The 17,299-nt window shown below is 52.6% G+C and overlaps 1 protein-coding gene across 2 annotated transcripts in view; it reads left to right on the forward strand.

Annotated features, from left to right (window-relative positions):
- Positions 1-17,299, forward strand: part of ZSWIM5 (zinc finger SWIM-type containing 5) — a 153,209-nt gene that overhangs the window by 117,479 nt on the left and 18,431 nt on the right. For both annotated transcript variants that reach the window (XM_050961121.1, XM_050961122.1), the window contains exons 4-6: positions 799-949; positions 12,634-12,813; positions 16,458-16,634. In XM_050961121.1, coding sequence (XP_050817078.1) covers positions 799-949; positions 12,634-12,813; positions 16,458-16,634 — 508 coding nt within the window. The remainder of the gene's footprint in view (positions 1-798; positions 950-12,633; positions 12,814-16,457; positions 16,635-17,299) is intronic.

Genomic DNA, 17,299 nt, shown 5'->3' on the forward strand with positions numbered 1-17,299 from the left:
CTTGTGGATGGTGCTTGCAAAGACGAGTCGCACTGTTAGTTCTGCTCCCGTCGTTAAGATCTTTAATGAGTCAGATCCCAATAAAAAAGTAGTTCTGTAGCCTGGGATGGACATGCCACCTCAAACGGTTCTGAGGGCTGGGCTCGTCAGCCCTGTCGAAAGACTCTTGGGTAAGTTACTGTCCCTCTAGTAGCCTGGATGGGTGACCACGTGTTGCCTAGAGCAGTGGTTCTCAACCAGGGGTTCATGGACCCTGGGGGTACTCAGAGGTCTACTAGACGGTACATCAACTCATCTAGATACTTGCCTACTTTTACAACAGGCAACATAAAAAGCACTAGCAAAGTCAGTTCAAACTAAAATTTCATACGGACACTGGCTTGTTTATACTGCTCTATATACGATACACTGAAATGTAAGCACAGTATTTCTGTTCTAATTGATTTATAGTATAATTATATGGGAAAATGAGGAAGGCAGCAGTTTTTCAGTAACAGGGCGGCTGTGACACTTTGGTATTTTTATGTCTGATTTTGTAAGCAAGTTGTTTGGTGAAACTTGGGGTCCACAAGACAAATCAGGCTCCTGAAAGGGAGACAGAGTCTGGAAAGGTTGAGAGCCACTGGCTTAGAGGTAGCAGAGCATCCTACTATTCTGCCGGCTAATGTGATCCTGTTGAGATGGAGCGTGTCTCCGAAGAGCCTGAACGTGTCTTTAAAAACCACCTTCTCTCCAGCTGACCCCTCCTGTCTCTAACCTAAGGATTTCTCCCGACCCCTTCCTCCCTCCCCGCTTCAGGTCCGTGAGATGTTGCGCATGAGAGATTCCAACGGAGCCAGGATGCTGACGTTAATAACAGAGCAATTCATGGCAGATCCCCGGCTCTCCCTCTGGAGGCAGCAGGGAACAGGCATGACAGACAAATGCAGGCAGCTCTGGGATGAGCTGGGTGAGTTTCCCATCTTGCAAAGAACAGCAGGGCTGTCGGGGCTGCTAGTTTGTCAGGTCAGTTGTGTTGGGAATGGCTGGAAAGAGCTTGTTTTAGCAGAGCGACCTGAAAGACCGTAACTACCCAGCACTTTCTGACTCCGCCCAGCCGTCCCATGGGCCCGAACTGGCTGCAGAAGGCTAGACAGGTGCACAGGCAGTAGGGGGAAGGGTGAGTTTCATAGCAATCAATCAGACAGAAATTTAATTTCTTTTTCCTCCTGATTTAGCTTCTCCACTTTAGAAATAACCAACCAAACCAACCAGCCCACCCCTTTTCTACCCAGGAGACGGAACTGGTGTTAGGGTGCAGGTCACTGTGTTGAAGGCTCCTCAGCGAAATGTCTGCCGAGGGACGTGAGGGACCTGCAAGTCCTAGAGGCTGCTTTGAGAACAACTTGGCTTGTGGCTTAGCAATGGGGGTAGGGAAGGAAGTTCGTCTGGCTGGCTAGAAGTCTCTGAGTAGACTTTGGTTTGGGGCTGGCAGCTCTGGCAGGGAGCGTCATGCTCTGCGCCCTCGAGCTGTCTGCCTGTTGGATCTCCCTGCTCAGCCTTCGGCAGAGAAACCCGTTCAAAGGTTCGGGCGGTGGCTGAGGTCAGAGGAGCTTGGGGGGGGGTCTGCACCGTTTGTTGCCGTGGGCCAGAAATAGTGTTACTAGCGAGCCCTAATCTGCAAGGAGAGAGGCGGCATCTTCAGCTTTGTCCAGGGGAGCAAAGCTTTTCCCCATGACAGGCAGTGGGGGCAGGTCACCAGTGTGTGGGGGAGGGAGTGACGCTTTTCAGGGTTAACCAGGGTGACTCGCTGCCAGCTGCTCACAGCAGGAGGGAACCTCGTCTATGTATGTGGGGGTGGGAGGGATTCTCCCCAAGCTGCAGACAACGCAGGCGCACCGCTCCAGGGGTGTCACACGCCCCCGCCCCTCCCCAGCGCATGTTTACACACCCGACTTTGTTACACTCAGGTGCCCGGTCCCTTGTCTTCTGGATGCTGCAGAGTGCCCCAAGCCATGAAGACAGAGCACCCCAGTTTACCAGTTTCCCCTCAGTTCAGCACTCTCCTTAGCACCAGGCACTTAGACGGGTCCATATGAAAACCAGATCACAGTTTGTTTAACAAAGCTTGAGTTCCAGAGCCAAATAAAAGCCAGCGGAAGGAATTGGTTACAAGTGAAGGAAAACCCCAACTTGCGGTCTAGAACCTGTACAAGTTACTTTCCCAGCTGATGAGATATTTGTGCCCCAGTGACCCGTCCCCACAGTGCTGGTCAATTACAGAGGTGACGTTCTGCCGGAGGTGAAGTTAGGAAGAAGATGGTTGTGATTCACCCCAGACACCTTAAGCATCACTGAGGGTAGCAAACATGGCACTCGCCTTTTCAAAGAGGTGCTGCCGTGATCCTGGGAAATCCTTCCCAGCAACTGTCCTTCAGTGCCAGATGAATTGGCCTGAAGCAGTGATTGGCGTGGAAGAAGATATCCAGTGGAACATGATGTACTGGGGACAAACAGCCTAATTCCCGGGAAGGAAAACCCTGCTGCTTTGATTGAGAATTCTGACCACGTCAGCAAAAGCAGGGAAAAGAGAATCCACCGGGAGCTATTAGGATTTTCAAAGAATCTTTAATGCAGGCCAGCATGGGAGCCTCGTGAGGAAACTTAACCAGTTACGGGGTGAGGTGTGAAGTTCTCTGGGGATTCCTTGCATGATTAGTGGTGAAGCTGCAACTGAGATCAGGATCCTGGTGTGGCTGATGCTGCCCAAGCACAAAGTTCCTGCCCTCAGGAGCTGTCAAGCTAAATAGGCAAGAGATCCCTCAGGGTGGGAGAGGGAGGGGTGGCAGAGGGTACATTTGCCCTGCACAGAAAAACGGGGGCACCGAGTCTCAGAGCCCGGGTCAATTGAGTTGGCTCTAGGGGCTGCTGGGCTATAATTAGCAGGGTAGACATCCCTCCCCGGGCTCTGAACAGTGATGAGGAGGGAGGGTCTCGGAGTCTGGGCTCCAGCCCGAGCGGGAATGTCTACACTGCTATTTTTAGCCCCGCAGCGCCAGCCCGGATCAATCGAGGTTTTTCTTTGCAGTGTAGACATGCACAGGGAGGGGAAGGGTCTTGCCCAGATCACCCAGCTGGGTCACTTGGCCAGGAATTGGTCTCCTGAGTCCTAGTCGAGTGTCCGAGCCACCGGACTGCAGCTTTGTAGACTAGTGAAGAGTCAGAAAACAGAGTAGAACTAAACGGTCCATTTTCAGCATGGCAGAGGGCCAGTGGTGGGGTGCCCCAGCGTTGCATGCAGGGCCCGGCACTGTGATATTTATTAGTAGTCTGGGAAGGAGGTGAGCAGTGCCATGAGCACGTTTGCAGGTGACACAATGGATGAGTCTAGCCAAAATGAGAGCAGCATCTGAGGAACATTAGAGAGACTCACCAAGGCTAGAGTCAGTGTGATAGCAGCTGAAATACAATGCCAGCAAATGCAGGGGAATGCACATTGCAAAGAAACATCCAGGGATCTTTGGGGACAGCTTGGTCAACCAGACAGGAAGAAGAAACATTGGAATCAAACTGTATACAGCAAATATGACAATGGTAGTCTGTAAATCCATGTTTAGCCTCCCTGGAATGCTGTCTTAGCCTCCCTGGAATGCTGTCTTCAGACCAAGTCACCTTTCAAAAGGAGACAGTGGAAATAGTGAGTGTTCAGAGATTGGTGATGAAAATTATTAGTTATGTGGAGAGACTTCCGTCTGGCTTAGTGAAAGGAGGAATGAGAGGAGACGGGATGGAGGTGTACCAAATAGCGGATGGTTTGTAAATTAGGCACTGCTCTTTACTCATTCTCCTCATACAAGAGCCAGGGGATATACAGGGAAATTTGAAAGATAACAAATTGTAAGCTGATAAAAGGAAGTGTGTTTTTATGCAGTGCAGTTAATCTGTGGAACCCAGTGCTGCAAGGTGTGATTGAGACCCAGTTTAGTGAGATTAAGATTAGGGTTTGCCATACGTGAGACGGTGAAAACACTTGGGCCCTGTCTACACTTGTGTTAGCACCAGTGCAGCTCTGCCTGTGGTAGAGAATGACACACCTTCAACACAAAGCCATAAGATGTAACAAGTTAGCAGCCCTGTGCCTGTCTGATTAAATAAACTGGAGTATCCATAACCTGGCTTTGTGGGATGAAAGAGAAAACGGGCCCTTTAAAAATAATGGGTTTGGACACACTTAATAATGAATAATTATTTGTACAAGCCTCGTTTATGACTGGAAAAAGACCAGCCTTAAAATAGATTGTGGGTTTATACTGGGTGAAAAGTGAAGGGCTTGGCTGAATTTTGTAGTTTAAACCCCCTCAAAGGCATAATTTGCTTCTATCTAGCCTGCAAGCTGAGCATGATTTAAAGTGGTGGGCTCCGAGCCAAAGGAAAGACCCGGGCTGGGGTTAGTCTGAGAGCAGTGTCGCTTTGGAAGGTTTGCAACAGTGCATTAAGATTTAAGATTAAATCCCCATCATGAGAAATAGAAAACTGCTGAACTGCAGCCTGACCTTAATCTGCCTGGAGACGGGTTTATTCATCTCCCCTGTTTGTTTACAACAGGGCATTTTCCCAGGTACAAGAGGGGACAGGTGTTGTAGGAAATCGGAGAAGTTCTTTGATTCTTTGCAAACTCAAGTGTAGAATGTCAGTGTGTATCCTCTTCAGGGAGGTGACCAGAGAGATTTGGGGCTGGAGGAAGCTCTGCTAACCCCTTCCTCCCATCACCCAGCTGAAATCATTGTCTAGGGGCTCAGTGGAATCATGCTGGGCAGATTTCCTTATCGTGCCGTTTCCTGAAAAGTTCAGCTGGAGGGTTATATAGCAGCAGAGTGGACAGTGCAACTAAATGCAAGTCAGCGTGTCTGTAGGAGAAAGGGATACGTAGACTAAAACCCAGCCCTCTAAACCCAAGCTCCGGGAACGATCTCGTCAGCTGATGTCATTTGACCAAAGGGCAGGTAAAACCTTTTTCCATTTCCCAGAGAACATCGTGTCAGATTCATCCCATTCTACCAAGTGACACGTCCACTTCGCACAACCTGCAGGGTCCTCAAACCACTGCAAGTGGAGAACTCTAGGCGAGTAGAGGTTTTGGGGTGATGAATCAGAGTTAAAATATTCCCCAAAAGTCCCGCAAACTACCCGGCAAAGCAGCGAGTACTCCCAGCACCTCAGCTTTGCGGATTCATTGGAGCCAAGACCCAGGGCGTGTCACACCGCGGTGTAGATGCTTCCTACGTTGATGGAAAGGGTTTTCCACTGATGTAACTGGCTTAGTCTCCAAACTCAGGCAGATTCGTAAGAAGTTAATCGTGTCCACACTGGATTAGATCAGTGGTGCTAGCCTCTTACCCGGGGCCTTGGGGAGCTCTTCGCATCACACCCATCTAGCCCAGCATCCTGTCTCTGACAACGGCCAGCGCCAGGGATGAACAGAACAGGGCGAGTTCCAGTGATCCATCCTGTCGTCCAGTCCCAGCATCTGGCAGTCAGATGCATGGGGGTGGGGCCCTGATGATCATCTTGGCTAATAGGCATTGAAGGACCCATCCTCCATGAATGTATCTCATTCTTTTTTGAACCCAGTTATACTTTTGGCCTTCACAACATGCCCTGGCTACAAGTCATGCAGCTGAACCAGAGACCTAACAAAGACTTGAGTCAAAGCCTGGGGTCTGATTTGTAAAGCTGCTGAGCAGTCGCAATGCCTGTTTGATTTCAGTGTTTGCTGGGGCCCATCAGCTGTTGTGCAGCTCTGGGGCCATTTGCAGACCGCAGTCATCAGTGCAGTGGCCTTTCTGTTTCTTTTCAATTCCCGGCATTTCAGTGCTTAAACGACGGCCCAGGCTGGGCAGTTACGCTGCTGTGCTTAGTTGCTGAACGAAAATGCTCCTAAGCCACTTGGAGTGTACAGAGCATTTAGTTTTTAGCCGCAGTTAAATAAACTGTTCCACATTCCTTTTCTTTAAAGCGTGCCTGGCTGTTTGCATAGAGAAGAGAGCAGCACTAGTAACTGCATAACTCTGTTCCAGCGCGCGCGGGAGTGACTTCATAGTTAAGGCTGCGTTGCAGTTTTCCATTAAAGAAGGTCTAAAATCTCTTCGTTTCACCCTTTAGCGGTTGATTTAGTTTCCAGCACTGGCACAGTCTGATCAGAAAACCAGTGAATATTTGGAATCTTTTCAGTGACCTTTTAGCAGAAGAAATGTTTCAGATGATCCTTTCTATTACATTGCCTCTGTTCTGTTCAGCTAGAGGAGTCACGCTCCTCAGAAATACCAAGCTCGATTCTGCCCCCTCTCTCTTTCATGTCTCCAGCAGGCTACGTTTAAAATTAAAACCTGAAGGGTTTCCCCTTGCTCCCCAGGACCTCAAGTTTTGCCAGGATAGGCTGCCAAGTGGTGGTGGGTCACACGCAGGCTCGTTTCAGTGCTGTCATTTCTACGTAAAAGTGTTGACTGTATTTAGAACAATTCCACCCTCCAGCATCATCCATTCATGGAGATTTCCTGCATCTTTCCCTGACTGTTTACCTTGTAGCCCCCACTTGCCGTCAGATGCTATAACTGATTCTCATGCCGGTACAAAACCAGGGAGAGCACTGTGGACAGTGGAATGTACGAAAGCCATAGCAACCGTATCATCATCAGCAAAACCCGGCCACATAGAACCGACACGCCTACTCAGAGATCAGGCTGCACTTGGGTTGTTCAGGAAGGGGGCAGCGATATGTGCAGCCTGTTTGCTTAGCGTTGGGTTTATGTTGGTGCGAGATGCATTCAACATTCCCCTATTGCTGTTATGTGAACATGGCTGTTCCCCAGCTCAGTCAGAAGAACAGTTCGTATTCGGCATTAAACCTCGAGATGCCGAGAGCTTCCCTTTGGAGTTTTCCTCAGGTGTATTAATGAGATGACAGTCAAAGGGGTCGAGAGCACAAGGGAATCTAGGTCAGGGACGTGCCCAGGGCCCGGGAGAAACTGGCTTACCTTGCATATCATCTGCTCCACCCCCACTTCAGGTCACATGGTGCGTCACTCACAGCAGCAGAGGTTCCCTGTACCTTGTTACCAGTGTGTAACTCACGCTGAACCCAGCCTTTCTGTTAAATGTCCAGAACTAAAATCGTCCTCAGCGTGTCGTCTTCCTGTGCTGGGTCACCCCACGTAGGTCTCTAAGACTCTTCTTGAATCCCCTGTGATCCAGGGGCAGTTCAGCTGCTTTCTGTAAGCCAGGGGAGGGGGTAAAAGTCTGCAGGAGCCAGCTGTGCTCTGCATCACGTCACTTCCCAGCCTCTCGGAAAGAGCAGACTCTTCAAACTGGCAGCTCTGCTCCGGGCCGTGCAGCTGAACGAGACGCAGGGAAACTTCAAAGGAAGAACGGCGCTCACTGTTTTTGCTCTTGAAGGGAGCCAAACCCCTCAGGAATGGCTCTTACCCGCTGTGCTGAGGCAGTGCCTTTCTGCGAGGGTGGAGGCTATGCGGACTGCCCATCCTGAACATGCAACAGTCCTGCAGCAGAGACGCCATGGCCACTAATGGGAACCAGAAGAGTTTGAGGCACCAAATACATGGGCCGTGTGTTCTGTGCAGGAAAGGATCCTCATCTCCGTTTGCACCCAACAGCAGCAGCCGCCCCTCCTGTCTCTCCTGCACCTCTTCCCCATCAGCAGTTTGACTGTGTCGTCACTCGGTTTCCACGGCCAGCTCTTTGGAGCAGGGGCACCGCCGGGTTTTGCATGCATGAAACCCCCGCACACCTCCAGCGCTATGTGAATAGTGCCCCGGTAACAGCAGCATCTCCACTGGGAACAGCGACTGCAGATCATTGGCCCTTCTACCTTTCAAATGGTGTGAAATCCCAAAGAAGTATTGTAAAACTGTTACCTTCTTCCTTGGGAGAATCTCTGCTCTGATCCTGCCATTGGCTTCCTCCCGCCTTCCACGTCAGCTTCGCGCCCCTTGTCCCCTGGCACCACCCAGCGTAACTGCGCTGCCTGCCTCGCTGCTTTCACTTCAACCGTCTGTGCGGTTCCCGAGCCTCCTGTCTGATCCCTGGCTCTGGGCCTTTCTCCTGGTCCCTTGGGCTTGGAACTGTCTCCTTGTGGGCCAAGCAGCCCTGTGCCAAGTTCCCCGGGTGACATGGCCCACGACGCCTTTCAGCCAGACGCCCGGAGTGGCCCAAATGGTCGGTGCATACAAGGCCGGAAGCTCCTGGGGGCGAGGGACATCTCTCCGTACGTGTGCACAGCGCTGAGCTGCGCCCCGTGGAACTGAGCCACGGCTGTTGACTTCACTGACAAAACAGTTGTTTGCTCCCGTTAGCCATGCAGGACCGAGGTGTATGTGGTAGGGCAAGATGGAGTCTGCACTGCCTGAAGCATCGTCAGCCGAATCGCTGTGCTCTGATTGCAGATTCCTTATTCCCAATGCAGTAAGAGGCAGAGAGAGCCTAGCTGGAGCTTACAAAACCCTCAGTCATCCATCGCCTTGTCATTGGACCCCTGGAATCCTTGAGGGAGACTAGGGGCATGTCTACACAGTGTGTTAGGCCTTGTCTGCGTTGACGGCAGCATGTAGGGTACGTGTAGCTACGCGCCCTGGTGAAAAGCAGGTTGTGTTCACACTGTCGCTGCAGGTGGCGGGGAACAGCGCTGGCTGGGGGGCAGGCGATGGGAAAAGGCGATGGCAGGGAAAGGCTCCGGCTGGGGGGTGGCAGGCGGTGGGAAAGGCCCCGGCTGGGGGAGGGCGGTGGGGAAAGGCGGTGGCAGGGAAAGGCTCCGGCTGGGGGGTGGCAGGCGGCAGGAAAGGCCCTGGCTGGGGGAGGGCGGTGGGGAAAGGCGGTGGCAGGGAAAGGCTCCGGCTGGGGGGGCAGGCGGCGGGGCAAGGCTCCGGCTTGGGGGGCAGGTGATGGGGAAAGGCAGTGGCAGGGAAAGGCTCCGGCTGGGGGGGCAGGTGGCGGGGAACAGCGCCGGCGGTGGGGAAAGGCGGTGGCAGGGAAAGGCTCCGGCTGGGGGGGCAGGTGGCGGGGAAAGGTCCCGGCTAGGGGGGAGAGGGGGCAGGCAGCGGGGATTCAGCAGGAGACTACACTGCAGTGTAGACATGAGGCACTGCTTGGCCGTATAGCGGCTCGCAGGGCGCATGCCCTGTGGTTCTGGCGTGTCTCTGTTCACCTTAGCAGTGTCTCACCGTCTGCCCTGCTGTTGGTATCGGTGCTGGGGGCGTGCAGCGTGTGCTCTACGTGTTACTGAACCACGGCAAGCCGGGGGGTGGAGCTCCACGCGCCAGCTCGCCTCTTAGTCCCTGTCCACATGGCTTCTGCTGCTGCTGCTGAATGCTAAATGTTCCGTCGTGGGCGCTGCGACCCGGGAGCACGTTGGCACGTGGTAGCGCACATAGGACGTTGCTGCCTGGCAAGTTAGTCCGCTATAGCTTCACCCCCTGGCTTGCTGTGCGCTAACTCTGAATCTGGGACCCCGCAGTGCACATTGGTTCCCTTTCGATCGTAACGTCACTTCTAGTGAATAACAGGCTGGATTCTCAGCTGGCATAAACCGATGTAGCCCCATGGGCTTCACTGGAGCTGTGCTGCTCAACACAAGCTGAGAGCCTGACCAGGTGGGCCGTACCCGCTGGCAGAGGAAAGGAAGATCGGAAACCAGCGATTGGAAACATGGAAATACAGGGCAGTGATTGAAAATGGGATGAAATCTTTTCATGAGCCAAGAACTGACTTCTCATATGCCACCCGCCTGTCTGGTATATTAGAAACCCAGCACGTTAAGGTTTCTGTGCATGCGTTTTGCATCAGCTGTGCATTATCATTATCGGCTTCGGCCAGGAATTGTGAGATCAATCGAATGGGCTGCAGCCTGCAGAAACCTCCCTTTGACGATTCTCGTTCTTTACAGACTAGCTGATGGTCGCTTTGGGGGGGTGAGCCGGTGGCCAGTTGTGGGCATGAGGCTGAGAACAGTTCTTGGCTAGGAGGGAGAGAAGCTGCACGCTCTTTGCTGCCCAGGGTCCAGCCCGTTAGCCACTTCTGCGAGTCGGAAGCCAGCCCTGGCCATGGGCTGGGAATGAGGGAATGGTGGTAAAAGGGACTGTCCAGAAGATCCAGAAAGTTTGTGCAGCATTTATGGGCTGTGAATGTCTCAGGAGGGAGAGCTGGGACCTTGCCGATGGGCCCAATCCTGCAGTCCGTAATCAGGCTAAACTGCCACTGAAATGAATTGAGTCAGAACTGAGAGAAGAACGAGGATTGGTCCTTGAGCCTTGACCTAGTTGTGAGACTTCCTGGAGCTGGAGTGTGACTGCTTGAGGCTCCAGGGTCTGGATACTACAGCCACTTGCAGAGGAAGGGAAAGGTACGTTATATCCTGGCCCGTTTGCAAGCCAGCTGAGTTACCAACGTTTCCAGCCTGAGACCTAGTTCTAGTTTGTTCATGAGCTGCGTAGCGTGGAGACACGGTTCCTTCTCCTTAGGACAGCCGTCGAGTGCAAACTCCATCCAGAGCCATGGTGTCGAGCTGTTCTTAAATCAGTCCTCATGGGCTGGACCTAGCAGGCCAGTGTCCACGTAACCCGCACCACCCCCTGCAATTGGCATTGCTCAGCGGCGGTGTTCGCCATCTCAGCTGAGACCCCAGTGGCTCTGTTGAGTCTGGTGCCAGTTGAGGTGGTTTCTGCACATGTTGCAGAGGCTGAGAGCGAGCCCTGGTCAGCAAACCAGGAGGTGGTTTGTGAAACATTCACCTCTACGCATGGTAGCAGGAGGTGTGCTGGGCACGGGGGAAGGGCAGATTGGTTCTCCCGCAGCAAGCCACCTGCTGCTGCCTTACGTTACCATACTGTCAGAACCAGGCACTGTTTGTAGGAGCATCATGCTGGTTAAGAGAGCTCTCTCTGAGTCCTTCCCCCAGGGCCCCGCAGGGCACAGCCCTCTCACCCCGGGCCACAGATGTTAAAATGATTCTGCACTCGAGCTTGGCCAAGAGGGGAAAGTGTCAACAGCTGCATTCATCTCTCTTCACTCCAGTTCGTGTCTTGCCCAAGCGCCGTCACCTCGAGGCTATTGGGCAGCTGGCCTTCGAGTCTCTTATGAATACCTGGGGGAGGAGTGTGGCTGAGGAATGGGGATCTGGTCCAGCATGCAGCAGAGAGTCTGTGATCTGCGTGCGGCGCAGCTCTCGGTGCTGACTGCTGGCTGGTGGGCTGCCATGAGCACAGAGCAGCGAGCTGCCAATGTGATACTGACACCGAAGTCAGATAGGACCCAGGAGAAGATGCTCCAGAGAGCCTGTGTCCCCTGCTGACATCCAGAGCTTAAAATCAGATCAGGATGTGACCTGAGAGGAAGTGGTGAGGCTGCAGCTGGGAACCACGTGACTAACTTGACTTGCATGCGTTCCACATGCTGGAGTGTCTGAGGTGGCTGGATTACACTGAGATCAGTGCAAGCTCCTTGCATTAATAAAAACATTTTTCACCCAGAACTGCCATACAGACCACATGCGGAAAGGAATGCAGGCGGCATGTTGGCCTCCTCGGCCTGGCACGTCAGTAGAAGCATCTGTGTGATGCAGCGTCCTCTGGGGTAGAACGCAGCAGCTGTTCTGCAGTGCACAACAACACTGCACCACAGAGTAGGATGGGAAGGGATGGAAAATACTGTATCCAGTTGAGTCTGCAGGGGAGATATGTGTAGGAATGTAATTCCCCCAGGTGAGGTAGGCAACAGGGTCATGCCCTCATTTATACCCCCTGTGATACCATTTCAGTGAGTGGAGGTGCAAGTGTGTACAGAGAGCAACATTTGGCTCTGGTCTAACGAAAAATCTCACTGGATCTTAACGGTCACAAACGCTCATGACTTTGGGTTTGCATCTCATCTAAAAGACAGCACCTGCAGCAGCACAGCGCCTCCTAGTGCTGTGCTGGGGTATTGGTTCGACAGCGACTCGGGGACCATCACCACCCTCGTTTTTCCTTTTGCCGGGGCCAGTGGGCTCCTGTCCAGCCTGTGAGCTCTCCGAGTGTCACAGCCCTGGAGCACTTTGCCTCCAGGACACACACTCCAAGTGTCTCTGCTGAGGCCTGGGGACATTAGGGATTAAAACAAAAATAAATCAAATCTCCATTATGAATAGTCAAGTGCAAATGGCCCAAAGAGCAGTGGCAGCTGCAATCCTGCTGTAGGTTTAAACCAGTGGGGACGTGGGCAGGATCAGAATCTGGTTGCTCTGTGGAGAGGCAGACTCCCCGCCTGCCAGGGTGGCTTTGAGCTTGCTTTGATGTGCAGTTCAAACAGTAGATTTGTCCTGGCAGACAGAAGTCCTGTCGAACGAGCAGACAGGCTCTCACCTCTTGAGGTTATAATTTAGCTTCATTATGGAGGAGTTTTACTTGCATTTTTTTAAGCTTCTGAATCTGCCTCCTGGACTCTGTAGCTTTCCCTGCAATGGGCTGTTGATGCTTTAGAGACGTTCTCAGCTTTCATTGCAGGTAGGAGGATGGAGGTGTTAGCTAAGCCGGCTAGCTGAAGCCAGATCACGCTGAATCGTTTTTCCATGCGTGTGTGGGTGTGTGTGTCGTTTTCTCTTCCCCGCAGGGGCCCTGTGGGTGTGTGTCGTGTTAAATCCGCACTGCAAGCTCGAAGAGAAATCCTGCTGGCTCCGGCAGCTCCGGAAGTGGGGCGACATGGATGTGTGCCCATTGGAGGACGGCAGTTACGGCAACGAGCTTCCAAACATCACCAACGCACTGACGCAGAGCTCAAATCACAGCCAAGGTGAGTCGGGACTGCCTGGCCGGGAGGGCTTCACTGAGCCGTCTCCAGCAGGATCTCACCAGATGTGTTTCCCTTGGTTCACCTGTCGTTGGCATCAGCTGGATATAAATGTAACAGATACAGGCAAGATAAAAATCTCACTACAGAAAATTCCTTGTCCTGTGTTAAATGGTTTTTCGCCTGTATCAGTGCACTGTACCAAAAAGAGCTGCACAGGCTGAGTACAGCGTGATAGCTATGCTAGAATGGGGATGGAAAAAGTCAAACGTGCTTTGAAATATGAGAGTGGTGGGATTTTTGAGAACTCCTCATTAGCTCAGCTCCGCTTCCATTGAAGTCAATGGGCGTTTTACCGTTGACTTCACTGGGAATGGAGTTAGGCCAGCGGCAAATACGTTTGAAAATCTCCTCCCAGAACAAATGTCCTAGAGGAGAGGGTTCTCCCAGCTGCGGGCAGAGGGCACAGGAGCCCAGGGTCTGGTCTGGATGCTGTCCAGGATACACACTCACTTGGGTGCAGACTGCAACATGAACCTTGAATTCAACTTGGAAGAGGCTGATTTTGCTTCCTGCTCTGCGCTCAGACCCCGAAACGAGGCTGCTCCCATGTTTCTGGTCAGTTTCACAGCTGGTTCCTGTGCCCAAGTAGGAAGCTGCTGTGGGAATTTTCAATAGAAAATATTGTCTTCACTGGCATCAATTTGAAATGTTAATGAAGAAGTTCTGTTCTGTTCTACCTGTTTGTGAAACAATCTAATGATTGGACCTAAACTCCTCGACAGCCTCCCTTTAATGCCACCAGCGCTCTGTGAATTTAGCTCCAAGTGGGCAGTTGAAAAGCGAGACACAAATCCGGCCCTGTGTGAGTTTAAGTGAAGTTGCGCTCTGAAATCCTTGATGTCATATTTCCACACGTGGGAGGAATTAGCTGATGTCGTAGAGACCTTGCCTGTCACCATTTTTTTAACCGGTTGTTTAATCTCACTTAATGCTCTTCTATTTAGATTTTAGCTTGTGCATTTCAGTAGAGAAGTTATTAACCTGGGCTACTGAGTGCAGCGTAAGTGCAGAACACGAATCAAGCAACTTGTTTGTGGAATGTTGATTAGCACTAAAAGATTTTCTCAAACCCTGGCAAAGCGCTCGATCCCATTAACTGTAAGCACCCTTTTTTGTCTTTGCTCAAAATAGACCTTGATTGAAACATGCTGCTCTAGCGATGTCTGCATCTGCTGCACCAGAGTTGGTCTCCGTGTATTTGATGCAGCCAATATGGAAAGGGGGGAGGGAAGCAGCGATATTGCAAAGTAAGCTGCAGTCTTCTGGGTGTAATTAGTGTTTGAAGCCTTCCCACTAATCGTGCAGTCCCCCAGCAGACACACCATCGTGGTGCAGGTGAGCTGGGTGCTGACGTCCTTTGCAGCTAAGCTCAGAACCAGATGCGCTCTCAACTTCCTAGACCTTCGCATCTTAAATGTGCTTTGTCAAGGACCATCTTAATTTAAAATGGGCTTAGTGAGACTTGGCGTTATGCTGGGGAGTAGCCTGGCCTCCTGATCTGAGCACAGACCTGGGAGTCGGGACACCTGCATGTGGTTCCCAGCTCTGCTGGTGTCTCACTGGGTGACCTGGGCAAGTCCTGCGAGCTCACTGGGCCAGATTTTGAAAGGTATCAAAGGCTGCAGATGGGTACCCAGTGGGGTGTCGAAAGCAGCGAAGTGTCTGCGTCTTTAGGCATCCAAATACCTTCCAAAATGTGGCCTGTGGTTTCCCCAACATTAAAATAGGGCCGATAGATTCCAAGGCCAAAAGGGAGGGACCGTTGGGATCATTTTGTCTGACCTCCTGTAGATCGCAGGCTGCAAAGCACAGACCCACCTCCCAGCAGGGTTCGGAGGTTCCTGTGTGTAAAACACCTGGAAGATGTAAATTCCAAGAAGCCCAGTGGTTGCCATGAGGTTTTAGTGTTTTTATTCCCTTAAGATAATGTGTTTATAACGTAAACGGATGCCTGAAATATTCCCCCGAAAACAATTCTGCAGCCTAGACTTGCTCTGGCTCTCTGAGAATGAACAGGGGTTTATTTTCCAGCTCTGCCCATTCCGCTTTAGAAGTCAGTTTGAGCGCAAGTTGCCTTTGTTTCCTGATTGAAGCACGTTTGGTCTGTTTCTCTAGCCTGCCATAAGCTGGAGCAGCGCTGAGCCGACCCTGCCGTTTCTCCCCGCAGCCGGTAGTTCCCAGGCATTCCTCCTCTGACCCCCAGCTGCCCTGACCAACAAGGAATATAGCATGACAGAAATTTAACCATGGAGCAGCCAGGCCTGCCAAAATACCCCCTTCCTCAGGGAATAACTGCCTACCAGTGCTTGGATTGGTCCCCAGCGTCACAGATCTCCGTTACGGTGATCACCGAAATAGACAGGTCTTGTCAGTCTTTTGACTTGACGCTGGAACATAAGCTTAGAACATGGACTGTTCCTTTCTGTTCTACAGGCGATAAACACTGACCCCACTTGGTCTGGGCCAGCTGACGCTGGTATGGCAGTTGATTAACATGGCAAGGGGTGCTGGCCTGTAACTTTAATGACAGAATGACCTAGCACAGGAGCGCTCCAGACGTGCAGCGTAAAGGCTGCGCTGGCAGCTTGTCTGGAGCCCGCAGGCTCCCCTGGATCTGCACAAGAGCAGCTTTTACTGGGTGATTTTCATCTTTGGTGCGGTTTCAAAACACAGCTGCTGGCAGCCACCCCGTGAGGTGGGTAAGTCGCATACTCCCCATTTCACAGAAGTGGAAGCTGAGGCAGGGAGGGACCTGCCCAAGTCCATGGAAAGTCAGTGTCTATAACTGAGACTATATAAGACAATAACAGGGTTTAAAAAGGAACTAGATAGATGGAGGGTAGAGGTCCATCAATGGCTATTAGCCAGGATGGGCAGGGATGGTTTCCCTAGCAGGGGATGGATCACTTGATGATTCCCTGATCTGTTCACTCCCTCTGGGGCACCTGGCACTGGCACTGTTGGAAGGCAGGAGACTGGGCTAGATTGGACCTTTGGTCTGACCCAGCCTGGCGGCTCTTATGTTCTTAGTGTCAGGACTGGGATTCCGACTCAGACATTCCTGTGTCCAGGCTCGTGATCAGCCCATTGTGTCTCACTGCGGATGGAGGCAAGGCCCAGAGCTTGTGGCTCTGGGGGAGGCTCTGTAGTGTGTTAGGCTCTACGATAGGGCGTGCTGGTTTGATCCAAGCAGCCTTCAGCTTGGCTAAAAGGAGTGGTTGATGTGCCAGGCCCTGTAGCTTTCACCTGCATTAAGGATGAAGGGGGCTGCAGCCTGGGGCAGAACCCAGGAGCTGCCACAAACCTTCCGAATGGGCTTTGGCCGCTCCTGGCCCAGCCGCTGCCGGCGTCTCCTCAAGCATGTGGCTCAGGATGCTGGTCTGCCCCTGTTCCCTGCGGAGCCTGTCGTCTGCTCTGTGGCCGAAGCACAGACGAGCTCTCACCGAGAGGAGATTAGTCCATCTGGCGGGAGGTGTTTGCGCACAGAGCCAAGCGGAGCCCATGGGAGCTGAGCACCGGGGCGGTGAAGGTTTGTTAGCCAGGGTGGGCGTTGAACCGGCCGCTGAGAGCTCTTTTCTTTGCAGACTCCCTGGCACGTCCGAGACGGACGGTGTTCACCCGCGCCATGGAGGGCTGCGACCTGCACTGGCAGGACAGCCACTTGCAGCGGATAATCAGCAGCGATTTCTACGTGTCCCCTTCCTACCAGCGGGACAGTGAGAGCCTCCTCTTCAATGCGCAAGGACAGCCGCTGTGGCTAGGTAACTCCCCCTCCTTTGAGCCTCTGTGCGGTGCTGGGGGCTGAGCGTAATGGCTCTGCAGTCGCCCCAAGCATGGGGACCCCAAGGGTCCTGCTCCGAGGGCTGGGGGCAGGTGCTGTCTGTGTGGTGCCCATCCCCTGGCATCTGGGCACCTGGCCTTCCACCACTCCCTTGAAAGCTGCTGCCGGGGAAGCCAGGCTTGTTCGTTCCCTCATGCACAGCAAGGCTCCTGGTGAGAGACCAGACTTGCCTGGCCCCCAGCACGGTGAGACACTGGCCAGAACTGATCTCTGGCACTTAACTAGAAACATCCTTTTCCCGAACCTCCCCAGCTCTGGCCTGGGTGAGCTCCGTTAGCCTCAGCATCTCTGTCCAGCGCAGCTGCCACCAGGCGGGTGTGGCGAGGAGCTGGCCTGCCAGCTAGCAGCCTTGTACGCTTGGGCATGGCCCCGTTAATGTTGATGTCGAAACTCCCATTGACTTCACTGGAGCCTGGATTCCACCGCAGGGTATTGAAAGGGTCTCGATGTTGGATAAGCAGCGAGGATAGCACAGAGAGAACCACCAGAGCGGGCCATGCCTCTGGCACATGGCAGAAAACGGCACACGCATTCGGTGGCGTTTGTTTTAGTTTGTTGCTGGACAGATCAGCCCAGACTCTGAAC

This window comes from Gopherus flavomarginatus, chromosome 7, assembly GCF_025201925.1.
Source record: "Gopherus flavomarginatus isolate rGopFla2 chromosome 7, rGopFla2.mat.asm, whole genome shotgun sequence".
Classification (NCBI taxonomy): domain Eukaryota; kingdom Metazoa; phylum Chordata; order Testudines; family Testudinidae; genus Gopherus; species Gopherus flavomarginatus.